At 41.2% G+C, this 14,406-nt stretch overlaps 1 protein-coding gene across 1 annotated transcript in view; it reads left to right on the top strand.

The window, feature by feature from the left end:
* The window catches only part of PRTG (protogenin), a 110,828-nt gene extending 102,215 nt beyond the window's left edge, over positions 1-8,613 (top strand). The window contains exons 16-20 of the mRNA XM_075575749.1: positions 916-1,089; positions 4,616-4,736; positions 5,242-5,401; positions 6,250-6,351; positions 6,438-8,613. Of these exons, the coding sequence (XP_075431864.1) occupies positions 916-1,089; positions 4,616-4,736; positions 5,242-5,401; positions 6,250-6,351; positions 6,438-6,743 (863 nt within the window). The 3' untranslated portion in view covers positions 6,744-8,613. The remainder of the gene's footprint in view (positions 1-915; positions 1,090-4,615; positions 4,737-5,241; positions 5,402-6,249; positions 6,352-6,437) is intronic.
* The last annotated feature ends 5,793 nt before the right edge of the window (positions 8,614-14,406 follow it).

The following is a 14,406-nucleotide window of genomic DNA, read 5'->3' as shown; positions in this document are numbered from 1 at the left end:
CAGGGAGTTGTCAGCCCAGTTAGGATGGCATATGCATACAGTACATCATAAAAGGACATTGTTTGACCAAGTATGCTCTGAGTCAGAGTTGCTTTTACATAGTTCTGTGACGCCTGCAACTTTGTACGAAGAAAAGTATTTTTTTTTATTTTTTTTGTTCTTTGTGCAAAATATTTAAAGATCCGCGCAACATATGCATGAATACACACACAACACACGCCCACACATGCCCACACACACAAATAGGTATAAGCATTAAGACACAACAAACTTACTCCAATCAGAATTAGGGGGTGGGGAAATTTAAGGGAATAAAATGCATCTCACAAGAAGTTCATTTATTTAGGTTTTTTTTTTTCATTTTTATACTTTGTCATTCTCCTCCACCCCTTCACTCCCTCAATCCCTCCCCCTCCTCACATACTCAATTCTTCCCCACACACACTCCAAGAACGTTACCTTGGGGGCACGGTGACAGGCCTGCTCCGGTCCCGCATCGCTGGAGTTTGCCATGCGGGCAGATGCGGAAGTTGGCCCAACTTCTGGCACCGACAAGTTAAACAGTCAGGGAAGGGATTGGCGGCAGAGTGAGGTCCCGGCCCCAGCAGTCAAAAAACGCAGACATGTAGCCCGACTTCCAGCACTGGCTGGGCCTCCCCAGGACAGAGCCACACGTATTTACCCAATTGCAAGAAGCTCGCGAACAGCGTATTGCAGACCTCTGGAGTGCAATGATTCATAAGGGATGCTCTAATTAGAAACAGGTTATTATGGAGAGAGAGACTTCTTCCCCCCCCTCCCCACCCCCCCTATCACAATATAATCTCTATTGTAAATAAAGCATTTTCTTTTCCAAAATAAGAATCCGTGCCCCCTTTTAAAACACTTGATTGACACTGAATGTATACTCTGCAGGGGCAATAACCATGGCTTTGCTTGAGAATCTGCTGCCTGGCAATGTGTACCTTGTGAAGATATCGGCTGCCAATGAAGTAGGAGAGGGGCCTTTCTCTAATGCGGTGGAGCTGGTCGTTCAACCCAAGGAGACTTTGCAAACTGTTCAGAAGTCCAAGTCCACAAAGACTGGAGGTCAGTAAGGGACTGCGTGCCGCAACGAAATCGTGAAACGGGTGCATATTCCTGAATTGTTTGTCTACGGTTGTATAGGACAAATGCTTGCAGTACCGTGGCCCCATTCTGTGCATCTGCTCTTGCAACAGTCTAATACCGAAGACATATTTCAAACACATTTCAAAGACAACCAAATGACCCAGTGACGAGTAGAACTAGACTGTACATGGAGATGATATATAGGCCATTCAATAAGCACCTATCGACTTAACATAGTCCTTAAAAGTGTGCCAGTGATTTTGTGTAAGCCAAAAAGCCCAAGTCAACATGGATATGCATTTATCAAGGGGTCGTTGGGAGATGTTATGTTTTGCCATATATATTTTTTGTACCTAATTGATTTTGTACTTTTTGATGTAGCATTTTTTGTTTCAACAAATATAAATGTTTAGATAATCCAGTAAAAAAACATAAAATGTCCCCAGTGGGACGATGACGCCAGAAAGTGTTGGAACAACATACCTGGAAGATCATTGAGAAGGCCTCCGTCCAGCAGTGGATTAACCAGGGCTAATGATGTCTCAAAGCTTCTTCTTCCCAATGCAACCTTTTTCAAGAGCGAAAAATTGGCTCCATTGGGAAGCCGAAATGTTGAGCTAGTTTTTTTTGTTTGACCTTTCTACATAGTACAATTTAGTGCTTTAGCAGCAGCATCCACTTCAATCTTTTGGATTATTACTGTTATCGTGTGGCCTGAGTCCTTTAGTGTGTGTGAACCATATACAGGATATCAAAAGAAACATATATAAGCAACAATTAATAAAAAACAATAATGACCAATCAAGCCGTGACTCAATTGCGGAGGATAGTTGATATAAAATAGCACACAGAGGAGGGAACTGCTGTAGTATCGGAGGAGTGGCTGATAAACTTAGTTCAGTGGTAACCTGTAGCACCTTCTACTTTTATGGTTGGGTATGGGTGTTCTATGTTATGTCAACTATCCTCAATTGAGTCACGATTGGTCATTATTGTTTTTTATTCATTGTTTCTTATATATGTTTCTGTTGATATCCTATATATGGTTCAATAACATAGGGACCTTGATTTGTCCTGCTTTATTAAAAATTGTCCTGTTATTATATAGTACTGGGATTTGCGCTCTTCTGTTTTTGCTGTACACATTCTATTGGATTTGGTTAAATCCCTTTGGAGAGCTGCATTTTCCTTGTAGTAATTGCATTTCTACGATATTATATATATCATTGTTCCTCAGTTACACACTCCATTAACTATATATTACTTATCACTTTTCTTATCTGAGTGCTAGAGAGAGAGAGAGTTCACACCATTAAGTAAATATTCCGCAACTGAGTCTCTTTCAAACGTTGAGGAGTAAATATTCATTTGTCAATTATGGAGGGCCTGCCCTCTTTGTTTATTAGTAACACCTAAGAGTATTTGGACAGTAGGCACTGGTATCTACATTGTGATATCCCTTTGACGTGAGTGCCCTGCCCACAGACTATATAGGATGCTGCTGATCAATACTTAATAAAACACAAGACAAAAAAACAAGGGAGCTGGCAAACCCTACCTGCGGCAAACGTTGAGGATTAATCACGTGTGTGTTTGTGGACTGCCAGTTCTCCTGTGGAAATATTCCAAGCTGTTTTAATGTGACGTGAGTGATTTTTTTTTTTTTAACACTGTCTACCATGCTGACAAATGTCTTAATGGAGGGGTTAGTTTAGTAGTGGGTCACAAATGCTGGGTTTCCTGAAGGTAGCTTGCATTCTTTTGCTGGATAAAACATTAAAACAGCTTGTAATATTTCCCCAGAAGAATGGACAGCTCTGCGCATGCTTCAACTTGACCAAACTATTACTATTCCCCCTGCGTATGTATGTATAACTTTATTTATATAGTGCCATTAATGTACATGGCGCTTCACAGCAGTTAAAGTTGGATTAATTGTTCGGGGACATCTCCGCAAACAGCGGGTTCGGAACTTTTACTTTAAACCTATGGCTGACATCACTAGAGATACGGCTACACAAAAAGAGCTGCAACGATTTCCGATCACCAAGTATACATCTTTGTCTGGCACTGTGCAGACTGCGGTCCCCAAAAATTGGCATATTATGGCAACAGACCCGTCTTTACCCCTTATTCTCCATCCTAAACCAATGTTCAGCTATAACCGAGTGAAGAACCTAAGGGATATGCTGGTCAGAACTGATCTATCTATTTAGGGAGAAAAAAAATTTGGGGGGGAATTTTGTTTTGGAGGGGGGCACGCATCCTTATTAGTCCTTGCCTAAGGGCGGCACATAACCTAGGGACTGGCCCAGTATGCAATGTTTTATTGTATGATGGCTCTATTGTATGTATTGTGAATGTTCTCTTTATAGTTGGGGTGTTGAGTATGCTCACACTTGTTTTCTACTTATTTATAATTAAGTCAGGTATGCATAGTGCGTTCCTGCACAGGTGTTGTCAATTATTGTTACTAGGCAACACCTATGGTGAGTGACGGGCTCCCCACCTGTGTTCACTTTTTGGAGAACACAGGGGAGGGGAAGGGTATACAAGGATTTGTATGTCACTGTGTGGCTGTCTTGAGAGGCTCCAGAGAGACAAAATATTGACCTGTATGTTAAAATAGCAAAAGTTTTTCACAAGACCTGGAGTGCTTGCTATTCTTCTTCACACACACACACACACACACACACACACACACACACACACACACACACACACACACACACTGCTTGTTCCATAGTGAAAATATAAATTAAATATATGTAAAAATCTTGCTGAATAACTAAATGGGTAAAACGAATAATGAAAGTAAATGTGTGTTCTGTGATAAGTGATATCTATCCTTGTTTGTTGTTGAAGAAAGGGACGTGCTACAAATAGATGTGACATGAATCATTTGTACAAGAAGTGTACAGTCCCCACATATTTGGCATTCCTCACTAGCTGTCAGAGGAGCAAAAGGAGATCTTGATATAGCTCTTTTAAAATATTCTAAGGGGAAAAGATTCTCAGCGGCCTCTTGGAAATATCATTTAACATGTAAATGTTAAACTGAATGAGAAGCACACTGTGTGCTCATTTGCATGTCATTACCCAGAATCCCTGGCTGCAGTGGAAGCACTGTATGCTAAGAGATAATGGGGAAAGGCAGGGCTGCAGACCTGTCTGAGATGTGAATGTGCACACAAGTGGTATTTTTATTTACTGTACAATGTACGGGGGGTGGGTTGTAACTTTTTTACTTGTCATAACTGGTTTTGTGTCTGGATATATGTACGTGGGCATGTATAGCTTTAGGAGTTACTGTTTCACATCATTACTTCACTATAGTGGATCATATCTGATGAAGAGACCTCCGCAGTCTCAAAAGCTTGTCAACAAGACAACCTTGTATGATTTTGATATGTTGATCCATTAAAAGGTATCGCCACCCATGGAAAGCGAGGATTTCATATTTATGCGACCAGAATAGTAGTGACTGTTCCATTTTTTATTACAGGTTATTCTGGTTATTTCCACTTGGACCAGAAACCCATGACTGGCATTGTTGTCGGAGTGTGCATTGCATTGACCTGCATCCTTATTTGTGCGTTGATCTTGATCTACCGCAGTAAGGCTAGGTAGGTTTTGCAGAAATACGTTTCTCATTCGTGTCCTTTTGTGCATGTACCTTTTTTGAGTTGTAGGATTGAAGCAGGGGGTCTCCAGAGCTGAACGGCATTAATTTCAGCTCCGGGAATCCCCTGCTTCCTGTGATGCTTTACTCCGTAGCTGATTCCACAGCAGCTCTGCAGGTTTAAAGCTCCCGATCACGTGGGCCAATAGAAAGCTGTAAGGGATGACATCACGGCTTCCTATTGGCCCGCTTGATCCAGGAGCTTTAAGTCTGCCATTTCGCTAGCCCCACACAGCCCAGTCAGAGATGATGCCGGCACCTCCTACTGAGCGAAGTATCACGGGAAACAGGGGGTCCCTGAAACTGAAATGAACGCTGTTCAGCGCCGGAGACCCCCTGATTCCCACCTATTAACAAAAACAAACAAAACTTTAAGGACATCCCATTGCCCGTTCTGAAAATAAGGAATTTTGTGCAACTTGTGTGTGTTCCTCTTTTCCAATATACAGGAAAGCATCGATTCCTAAGGTTGCTCAGCAACGAACCGATCGACTGCCTTGTGCTGCCGTATCGCCATCCAACGAGAGCCAAGAGAGGAAGAACCAAGTAGAAGAAAATGCAGATCCCTTAATGCCAGCTATGGAGGCAAACTACTTCATAGATGCAAAGGTAAAATACATCCGGGTGTTGCTTGTTTGACAAGTGCATGACTGCATCTTCCTGATGTGCGATCAGCAAATCTGTGTCGGGAAAGCAAATTAAGAGAGTAACCAGATGGCGTGTGTACAGAATGTAGCTTTGTAGTTATATGTAGGTGGCTCAGATCTGAGCACGTGTTTGGTTTGTGGCAATACTTTCTACCCCATTCCAATTTGCTAATGTGCTGCTCTTAAGAAAAGAATTACTACCATAGTTTAAATGTCCACTATTTGCCTTAATTTGTGGTTTTCATAAAGATGCATTGGTGCTTGTGATATTCTGCAGTTGAAAAGCGACCACCAGCAACTAAATGGAGAATATTCACTGCACCGTTTTATATGCAGGTTTGGGAAGATGCTATAATAGTGTCGCCCAGTTTCCATCTCCCAAAATGTTAAACCAGTACAAAAAACTGGTCTGAAGGAGTCAATTATTAGCAGGAACGCTGCCAACACTGCTGTAGGCGAATCCTGTCCAGATTACATTGCTATCTCTCCATGTGACAAAGGGCAAACAACTCCCCCCCCCCCCCCACCCCCCAGTGCTCAGGCTACAACGTTCAGATTATACACTCTTTATTGCATGGACTGCTGCAAAATTCTACGTGAAATGTGCGTGCTACAGAAGAGAAAAACTATTAGTAAAAAAAGTAGGTTTATCAAAGAAGAAAAAATCAAATTGGAGACATTGATAAGTCTCCCATGTTTGTGAAATACATTCACATACATTTGGTGCCACACAGTCTGTGCAAGTGATAAGATTTTAGTAGGGAAAGCCTTGTGCGAGATGTAACACAATTTATATATTTTTTCTTTCAGGGTGGCTCCAATCTGATTATAAATGGCTGTGGGCCAGTGGTTAAAAACAAAAAGAAAAAATGGCAGTTTTTCAAGGACACTAAGAAGGACAATGTAGAACAGGTAACTAACCACTCTACAACCACGCAATATATGATCTCAGAGTGTCACATGTGACTTCATTGTTTTGATATGTTTTGTCTCTGCAGCCCAAGAGAAGAACCGTGAAAGCAGTATGCTTATATCAACCAGGCACCACAGTGTTGATGGGTGAAGATGAGTCTCCCACTTCACTTGGCCATCCAGACACTTTCCAGATGAGACACAGCATCGCAACCGATACCGAGCATTCCGGGAACAGTGAGGAAAGTCACGAAACCGGTGATTCTGGACGATTCTCTCATGAGTCAAACGATGAGCTACACCTGTACTCCATTAGAAGTACCAACCCTCCTATACCGGACTCCTTCACCAGCCACGAAACTGGAAAGAACTCTGCCTTAAGCAAATATTGAAGACCCGTCCAGTATCTGGAGCTGTGGAAGCCTCTTCTACCTCAGTTTATCAGATGCAAACTCCTCCACCATTTCAACAAAGAAGAGATTCCAATGTAGCCGGTTATGCCAGACATTAGTGTCTGTTCGGAGGACAATGAACAGAGCCAAAAACAAATGATTCTGGAACCTGGTTTTCCCCAGCATATCTAACCTCTTCTGCTGAATGTTCCGTTGAGTGACTCCATTCACTTTTGAAGGTTGACTTATTATAGAGTGAATAGACTATAAACGCTTCTGGTTTTACACCATTTGTCTTTGCTGCAAAGGGAAGTCAACCAGTCCCTTTGATAAATGTCTACCTCAGAAGGTCAGAGGATGAACTCCATTCGCTGCTTGATCTACATATGTGTGTGTTTGTCGTCCTACCCTGCATCAAAGATACTTCCTAAATGTTTATTTTTTTGCTATGTGTACGTTTTACCAAAGGGGTTGTAAAGGCAGAGTAATTAGACAGTTTATCTACAGCTCTGCTCTCATTATAGCCATCATTGAATGACTTTACAAAACTCACGAGTGCATTTGCACGTATTCCACTGGTCCCCAAATTGTTACCTCATTGTTACATGTTTAAACTGCAGATGAGAATTCTGGGTAAAGGCATACATATGAACACACTGCCCAGGAGTCACAGAAGCGCGGTACCGTGTTTTGATGACTCCCGGCCACGGAGTGTACCACATTTTCGCTTCCAATTTGGGATAGGGAACTTGTTCAACGCAACACTACAGTAGAACACCATATGAGTGACAGAGAACATGCATATCATGATATTACCATGACATGACGCAAGTGCCCTACCTCTATAATATTACTAATTCTACAAAGAATCATCGATTTCTTAGAATTTGAAGAGCACGTTCCGTGCTTATTGGTCTGACACATCATGTTCGCTGCACCTAACCAGTATAGATTTGCCTCAACCCAAATGCTATGTGGACTTGAAATAGTGCTCAAGCTTTTGTTTTAGCAAGGGACTTATACGGTTGTGATGAATATATATAACAAACCTTTACTACCTTTAACAACTGTGCCTTCCACAATCTCAGTAACACAGAACTGCCTTATTTCATAGTGTTCAGAAAATTACTCAGGAGTATGAAAAGTTGCCTTAAAACCCTATGACATTCTCGGGGGGAGGGGGGGATTTAAACACTCACACATTCATTTCTATTTTGTACAGTATATGAGCAAATTGAACAAAGGGATATTTTAGCAGAAATGTAAACTGAAGATTAATTTCCCGTCTGCTACATTAACCCATGCAGTGACAGTCGGTGCCTGCAAGGCCATTGGAGTGGGCCTTCCTACCACTGAAAGGGTTAAGATGTAGATAGCGCGGTTAATCTGCAGACCACGCGGCTTTCAAGCGACACAGTAATATACAACGTTTAATGACTGCCACCGTTTCAAACTCCCTGCTATTTCAATAAGTTTCATTTTTTGTTCCATGCCGATGTGAACATTCCAAGGCTCGGGTTATGAATGGCCACACCGTTATACTGTGTTGTTGCTCTACCGCTGCAAAACAGGGCTTAAAAATGTGACCATTTTGCTGCTGGGAATGTATGGTTCCCGTATAAACCAAGGCATAGATTGCACATAGCCAACTCATCCCATTTACCCCCTGTGAGCCAATTCTGCAGGTTCATTTTCACACAATTTTTGTCTCTGAAACATAGAAAAAAAGCATATTTAAATGTTCATTAAAGCACTGAGGGAGGTTGGTTAGTAATATTCAATAACCAGCCTCTGTGGGCATTATTGACACACAAGGTGACGATTGTTAACATGTAACCAACCTCCTGCAGTTCCCAAAAGCTTAACACTCAGGGATGAAGGAAGGGAGGGGGGGGGGGGAGCTTTATTCAACACAAACCTTTTCAAAGCTGGAGAAGTCGGTGCATTACCGTCAAATCCAGTCATACAAGTGTTTTATTCCAATCTGGTTTCAATTGAGCAAAGCAGAGCTGTAGCAAAACTGTCTACAAGTAGAATATATATTATTCCTGCCTCGCGCCTTTACCACTCTTGTTTTATACTACCTCTTTTGAACATTTATGTATGTATTTTGATTTCCTGACCTCGGGGAACAGTGTTTTTTTTTATTTTGTATGTAACCCATGAAAGCGTGGGACAAATTCGACAGGGTATCGTGTTCATTTCTTGTTTTAAAAGGTGATAGAGGATCAGTAGGTCTTGGTATTACCAGTATTACCCACCTACTTACATTAATAACACGGTCTTCAAAAACTGAATTATGTCATGCCAAAGAGTTTTGTTTTTTTTTTAAAGATTATAATGACAATTATATTTTCAAAAACAAGACAGAAATGATTTGTCAAAATGAACCTCCTCCTTTGCATAGTTTCTAACCAAATAAATGGTTGTACTAGTGCAGTAAGGTTAGTTGCCACCTGCATTCCTAACTACCTTTTACTTAAGCTTTGTCCAAAAACTTCCAGGTGACCACTTTTTTTCTTCAGCGTGTAGCTCTTTAACATAGCAGTATTAGATTACATATTTTTGAACAAATTGCTCTATATGTTGGAGGAAGAAAAAGAAGAAAAAAAATACCTTAACCAAAGATTTATTTTTGAGTCTTGTCTAGTAAGGTGTTTAGTTTACAGAAAACTACTCTTAGAATAGACGATCGTTGAATAGATTTATATTCACTTTAGAGTGAAGTTTGTACTCTTCATCTTTTCAGATGAGTGAGATTTCTTGATGGTTCTTTCTAAACGCTCAATATGCCAGGGCGAGCCAACCCCTAAACGTACAATGCGTCCACTTTAAAATACGGTTCCGTTAATTGAATTTCTTGCGACATGCAGTGTTGGTAATGTAAGATCTTCGAATGACCTTGGTAGCTCCTCTTACGGAGTAGCTTACTCGTTCAACTGAAGAGCTAACAAGGCGACCATATGTAAATACTTTCCCTCAGTTGAGTGAAAAATGAGGTGTTATGTACAGTCCGTTGTGCATAAACCTACTTCTCACAATGGGGGTAATTCGATTTACTACGAAGTGGCTTTTCGGTATTTGGCCAAAAATCGCGCTCGACGTCACATGGGATTTTCTGCCGAAAAATTACATAACAGCCACTCGGTGTATATAGAATGTAACTTTGTGTTGCATGTCCTTTCAGCCTCATAGAGGCATTGGTGTTTATGTATCCACATAGAGAAAAGTGTGTTCAGATACACTGCTCTGTTTTTCGCAGCCTATGTCAGAACCGTTTCGTGCACTGGATGCAGAATTTTAGATTTGCCCCACTTCAGATATGGCGGCTGTGTTTGGGCAAATAAAAGGGAAAAAGAATGGCGCAGAATGAGATACATCTCATCGCATCTGTGCACCATGTAACGCCTTCCCCCAACTCCTGCTGCTGATGCCCCCCAAGTCGCAAGCTGGGACACGTGGCGCAGAATTGGAGAGAACCACTATAATAAATATGAACATGCCCCCGTTTAGTGCCTAAATTGCCTTGATACCATACATAGACCTCTTTACAATTAGCCACTAGTGAAATAACCAATGAATTCTATCAAAGACCAATATAACCCAAACACTGTGTATCCACTGAAATCTCTCCATTTTCTTTTTATTGGCTAACGAAGAAAACCAAAGATATTTAAGGTTGCCCTGGCATATTTAACAGTTGATAAAAGTTTAAAATAATTCTCTCCTGTTTTTTTCTTGTTGGTATGTTGGCCGAATGTAATGTTTATTTCCAGAATACATTCCAGGTGGATTGGAAGTCGGGAGCTCTCTGCTTTGAATCTGCTACTGTAAATGTACATTTTTACATTTCAAATGTTTAAACTGGGTTTGTCAGATGAGACTATTGGTTTTTCGCATCCACCACCTGGAAACAGTGCTCTGGAAATATTAAATAATAAATAATGTCTAATTTTGAGTAGCTCTATAAAATGTGCTTTATTACCCCTCACTGGCAGCGTAAGGGTTAATGTAACCAAAACTCAAGGGCGGAGCATTGACACACTAGCCAAAATGTCATCGTTTGTCCCATTATTGTGTTCTGTCAATTTGTAATGGGATATGCCCGTTTTTCAGATGTCACGAAATGGTAATTATTTTGTGATGCATGTACTAAAAAAACAAAACAACTATGTACACTGACGCAAGGCCAACATTTTGACAAAACTTCTCATTTTGGCATTTGCATCAATTTCTAGCCTTTTTTTTTTTTTTTGAGCGAGTATTATTTCATATTTTATTTTAAGATGTGAAGATGTAAAGTGTGTGTGTGATGTATGTATATATTTAATGTACACTATTGTTTCAAATGCTCTTTAAGTCCCTCTGCCAGGTTACCCTCTTCTTGACGCCAGAACACTGTACATCGCTGCTGGCTCTCTAGGCAGCAGGAGAGTTAATTCATCGGTCTCCAAGGGTGGCTGTGGTTCTTTGTTTCAGCTCCAACTATACAAAAACAAAACGGTGTGTTATCTGCAATAACACACCGCAATTGTGGGGAAATAATGGCATGGCTAGGGGTGTGTTGCTAAGCAGGGCGAGCTTGCTTTAAGTATGTTCAAACACAAGTGCAATCATTCCCATTTGTTACACAGCCCGAAAGTGTCCTGTTGCTCTTTGAACTCATTGAGAAACCGGTAATCCTGGTGATTGCTTATTTTGCAATGTGCTGGGAGTGGCACATTCAAGGTACGTGTGGTTTGAAGAATTAGTGCCATGCAGGTTGAAGGTAAACGTTTTGAGATTTTGAAGACGTAGTTAAACCCATTGCCCCCAGAGGGACATGCTGCACATAGTACTTCTATCAGCAGAAGGGTTAAAGGTCTGATCCATGATGCGTCATTTTTAAAATTTTTGGGTTGGTTTGGACAAGTCGTTTGTACGCTCCCCGTTTCAACGTTATAGTTGTGTGTTGAGCCTGAAGAAGGGTAGATTGTGGTATTATTTTTTAGTGGGCCAACTATTGAGTTCTTCATGGAGACGTCTTGAACGTGAAGAAAGAAGCCTGACCTTGTAGGAAAGCTCTGTACATTATATGAAGAACTCGTGTGGGTTCCACTAAAAGGTATCCCAGTCTGTAAAGAATCTTCTGCTCCGTACCAAGATTACCTCCGTTCTCCTATTATTCTGACAGCCGTGTGCTTCTTTCATCCAAATGCGATCACCGGTTTCTCAATACGGCCTTGGATGCCTTTTTCAAATTCAACAGGACTAATTCCTTTTTATATAGAACTTCGCTGTTGGTTAAGCCCAGTTACTGCCAGAGCCGCCTGCAATGTGTTGCTTACGCAGCCGCGGGGGTGACACCCACATTGCCACAAACTTCTATTTCCTTTCTAAAATGTATGAGATTCAGATATAAACGATATTTTTGTAGCTGTATACTCTGTTGAAATTCAGTTTCAAAGTCTTTTCTATTTACTCAGATTGTTTAACAAAAAAATGCTGTAGCTGCAGTACCTATAGTGCAGGGGTTCTCAACTCCAGTCCTCAAGAGCTCCCCCAACTGGTCAGGTTTTAAGGATATCCCTGCTTCAGAACAGGTGGTTCAATCAGTGTGCTGTGCTACAGCTGGGACTGATTAAGCCACCTGTGCTGAAGCTGGGATATCCTTGAGACTTGACCTGTTGGGGGGGGGGGGGGTCTTAAAGACTGGAGTTGAGCACCCCTGATTTAAATAACGTGAAATCCCCGTATGTAGGTCCCTGGAACCTGAAATGAACGCGGTTCAGCTCTAGAGCCTGCTTGCGGTCCCACACAACTACCAGAGAATTGCATTAGGCTGCGCTTATAGTGCCCGTCGACGCGACGTCTCTCCGCAACAAATACATTGACTCCGACGCGACGGAGCGACCAAAAATGTTGAAGCCGGGTCTATTTGATTTTTTTTTAGCGAGTCGCCACATCTGACTGTATCTAAACCAATCGGAGACCGCGGCCCGTCCCCTTTCGTGACGTCACTGGCCTTTTCACCAGCGACGTCGCTTAAAATAAAATTATAACTTTCGCTGGCGGCCACGGGTGACGTCATCGGTCGCCGTCGCCAGCACTATAAGCACAGCTCTAGACGCAAGACTCCCGGTGTGGATACAGCCAAGTGGTGTAAGGCGGGGGCTTGCGTGTTCTGAAAGTATTTGCGCACCGGTAGCAATGCGGCCTTCTAGATTTGCGTTGCGTTCTAAATGTATTGACTTCACCTACGGCACAATAATGGTTGAGTATCGCATCAACATTGTAACACATTTACTGTGAACATAGTGTGGCATTGTGTGTTTATACATAGATTACCAGCTCCAAGTGTTTCATAAGGCATATGATTATACTTTAAAATGTACTTTTTTTTATATATATATATAATAAAATGTTGCTATTCTGCTGTGCATTACACCGAGCGTATTAACTTCTTTGCTGCCAGAGAGCAAAACAATACATGGAAGACTTCTCTGGCCGCATGGAGGGATTACAAATAGTAAGTGAAGACCCCAGAGAGATATCTCATATTGTGGGTGTTTTGGGGTCTTTTCACTCTATGTTTTTTTTTCATTTTCTTTTTTTTTTTTTTCATGTAAAGGTATCAATGGTGGTATTCGCGTTGGACGACAGAGCTGATTTTAGGGGTAAATTATATGTATAATATAGAATTTATCATTCTAGTGTGTTCTCATTTGCATGTCATTTCCCAGAATCCCTAGCTGCAGTGGAAGCATTGTATGCTAAGAGATAATGGTGAAAAGCAGCGTTGCAGACCCATCTGAGACGTGAATGTGTACACGAGTGGTATTATTTGCTGTAATTCTAGTATAAACTCTGTATACTTCGAAGTGGCAGTTCAGGCTGTTTTCGGTCGAAAATCCCAATTGAAGTCCCTATATAATTTACCCCTTAGTATTGTATTTTACTCAGGGTATCGTCTTTGTCGCTCCACGGTATAATACCAATTGCCTGCCTTGAATATTGAATGTATCTCTCAGATTTCTTGTTATAAAGTACTATTGTTTTTAGAATGATTTTAGTTGTTGATTTAGAGCATTTTATTTGTTTTTTTATATAGGGTTATTTCCGAAATAATCCAAAGGTCGCCAAAAAAGTATAGATGTTGAAATGCCAAATGTTTCATGGTACTGCTGTGATAAGTCAAAATATCAGTGCGTTGCACAGTTGAAATAAAGTTTTTCATTAGTAAAAGTGCTCCCAGATTCGTATTCTTGAAATGCTTGGCTGTGTGATGCATTCCTGAGAAATGGCTCATCCACTCTTTTTTTTCCAATGTTTGATGTGAAACGTTCTGAGACATTAAGGAACAAGAAGTCCTGTTGGTGATCAAAGATAAAAAGTGCTTCTGGTGGCCTGTGATAACTGATTCTCTGTGTGTGTGTGTGTGTGTGTGTGTGTGTGTGTGTGTGTGTGTGTGTGTGTGTGTGTGTGTTATGTATAACAATGCAAAAGACATAGCGCACCAGAAGTGAATGGCAGGTAATTGTAATAAAAACCACACAAACATATAGCATACACTAACATTTCTAGAAGTAGAAGTAGGCTCCACGATGTCCCAGTGAGAGATGGAACGGTCCGTTGATGTAATTTTGCTAGGACTTGGTGTACCAGGTCCCCGGGCTCTCTGCAC

Source organism: Ascaphus truei, chromosome 18, assembly GCF_040206685.1.
Source record: "Ascaphus truei isolate aAscTru1 chromosome 18, aAscTru1.hap1, whole genome shotgun sequence".
Taxonomy (NCBI): Eukaryota; Metazoa; Chordata; class Amphibia; order Anura; family Ascaphidae; genus Ascaphus; species Ascaphus truei.
The sequence above is the reverse complement of the archived record's forward strand: the minus strand, read 5'-3'. Positions and strand labels throughout refer to the sequence as shown.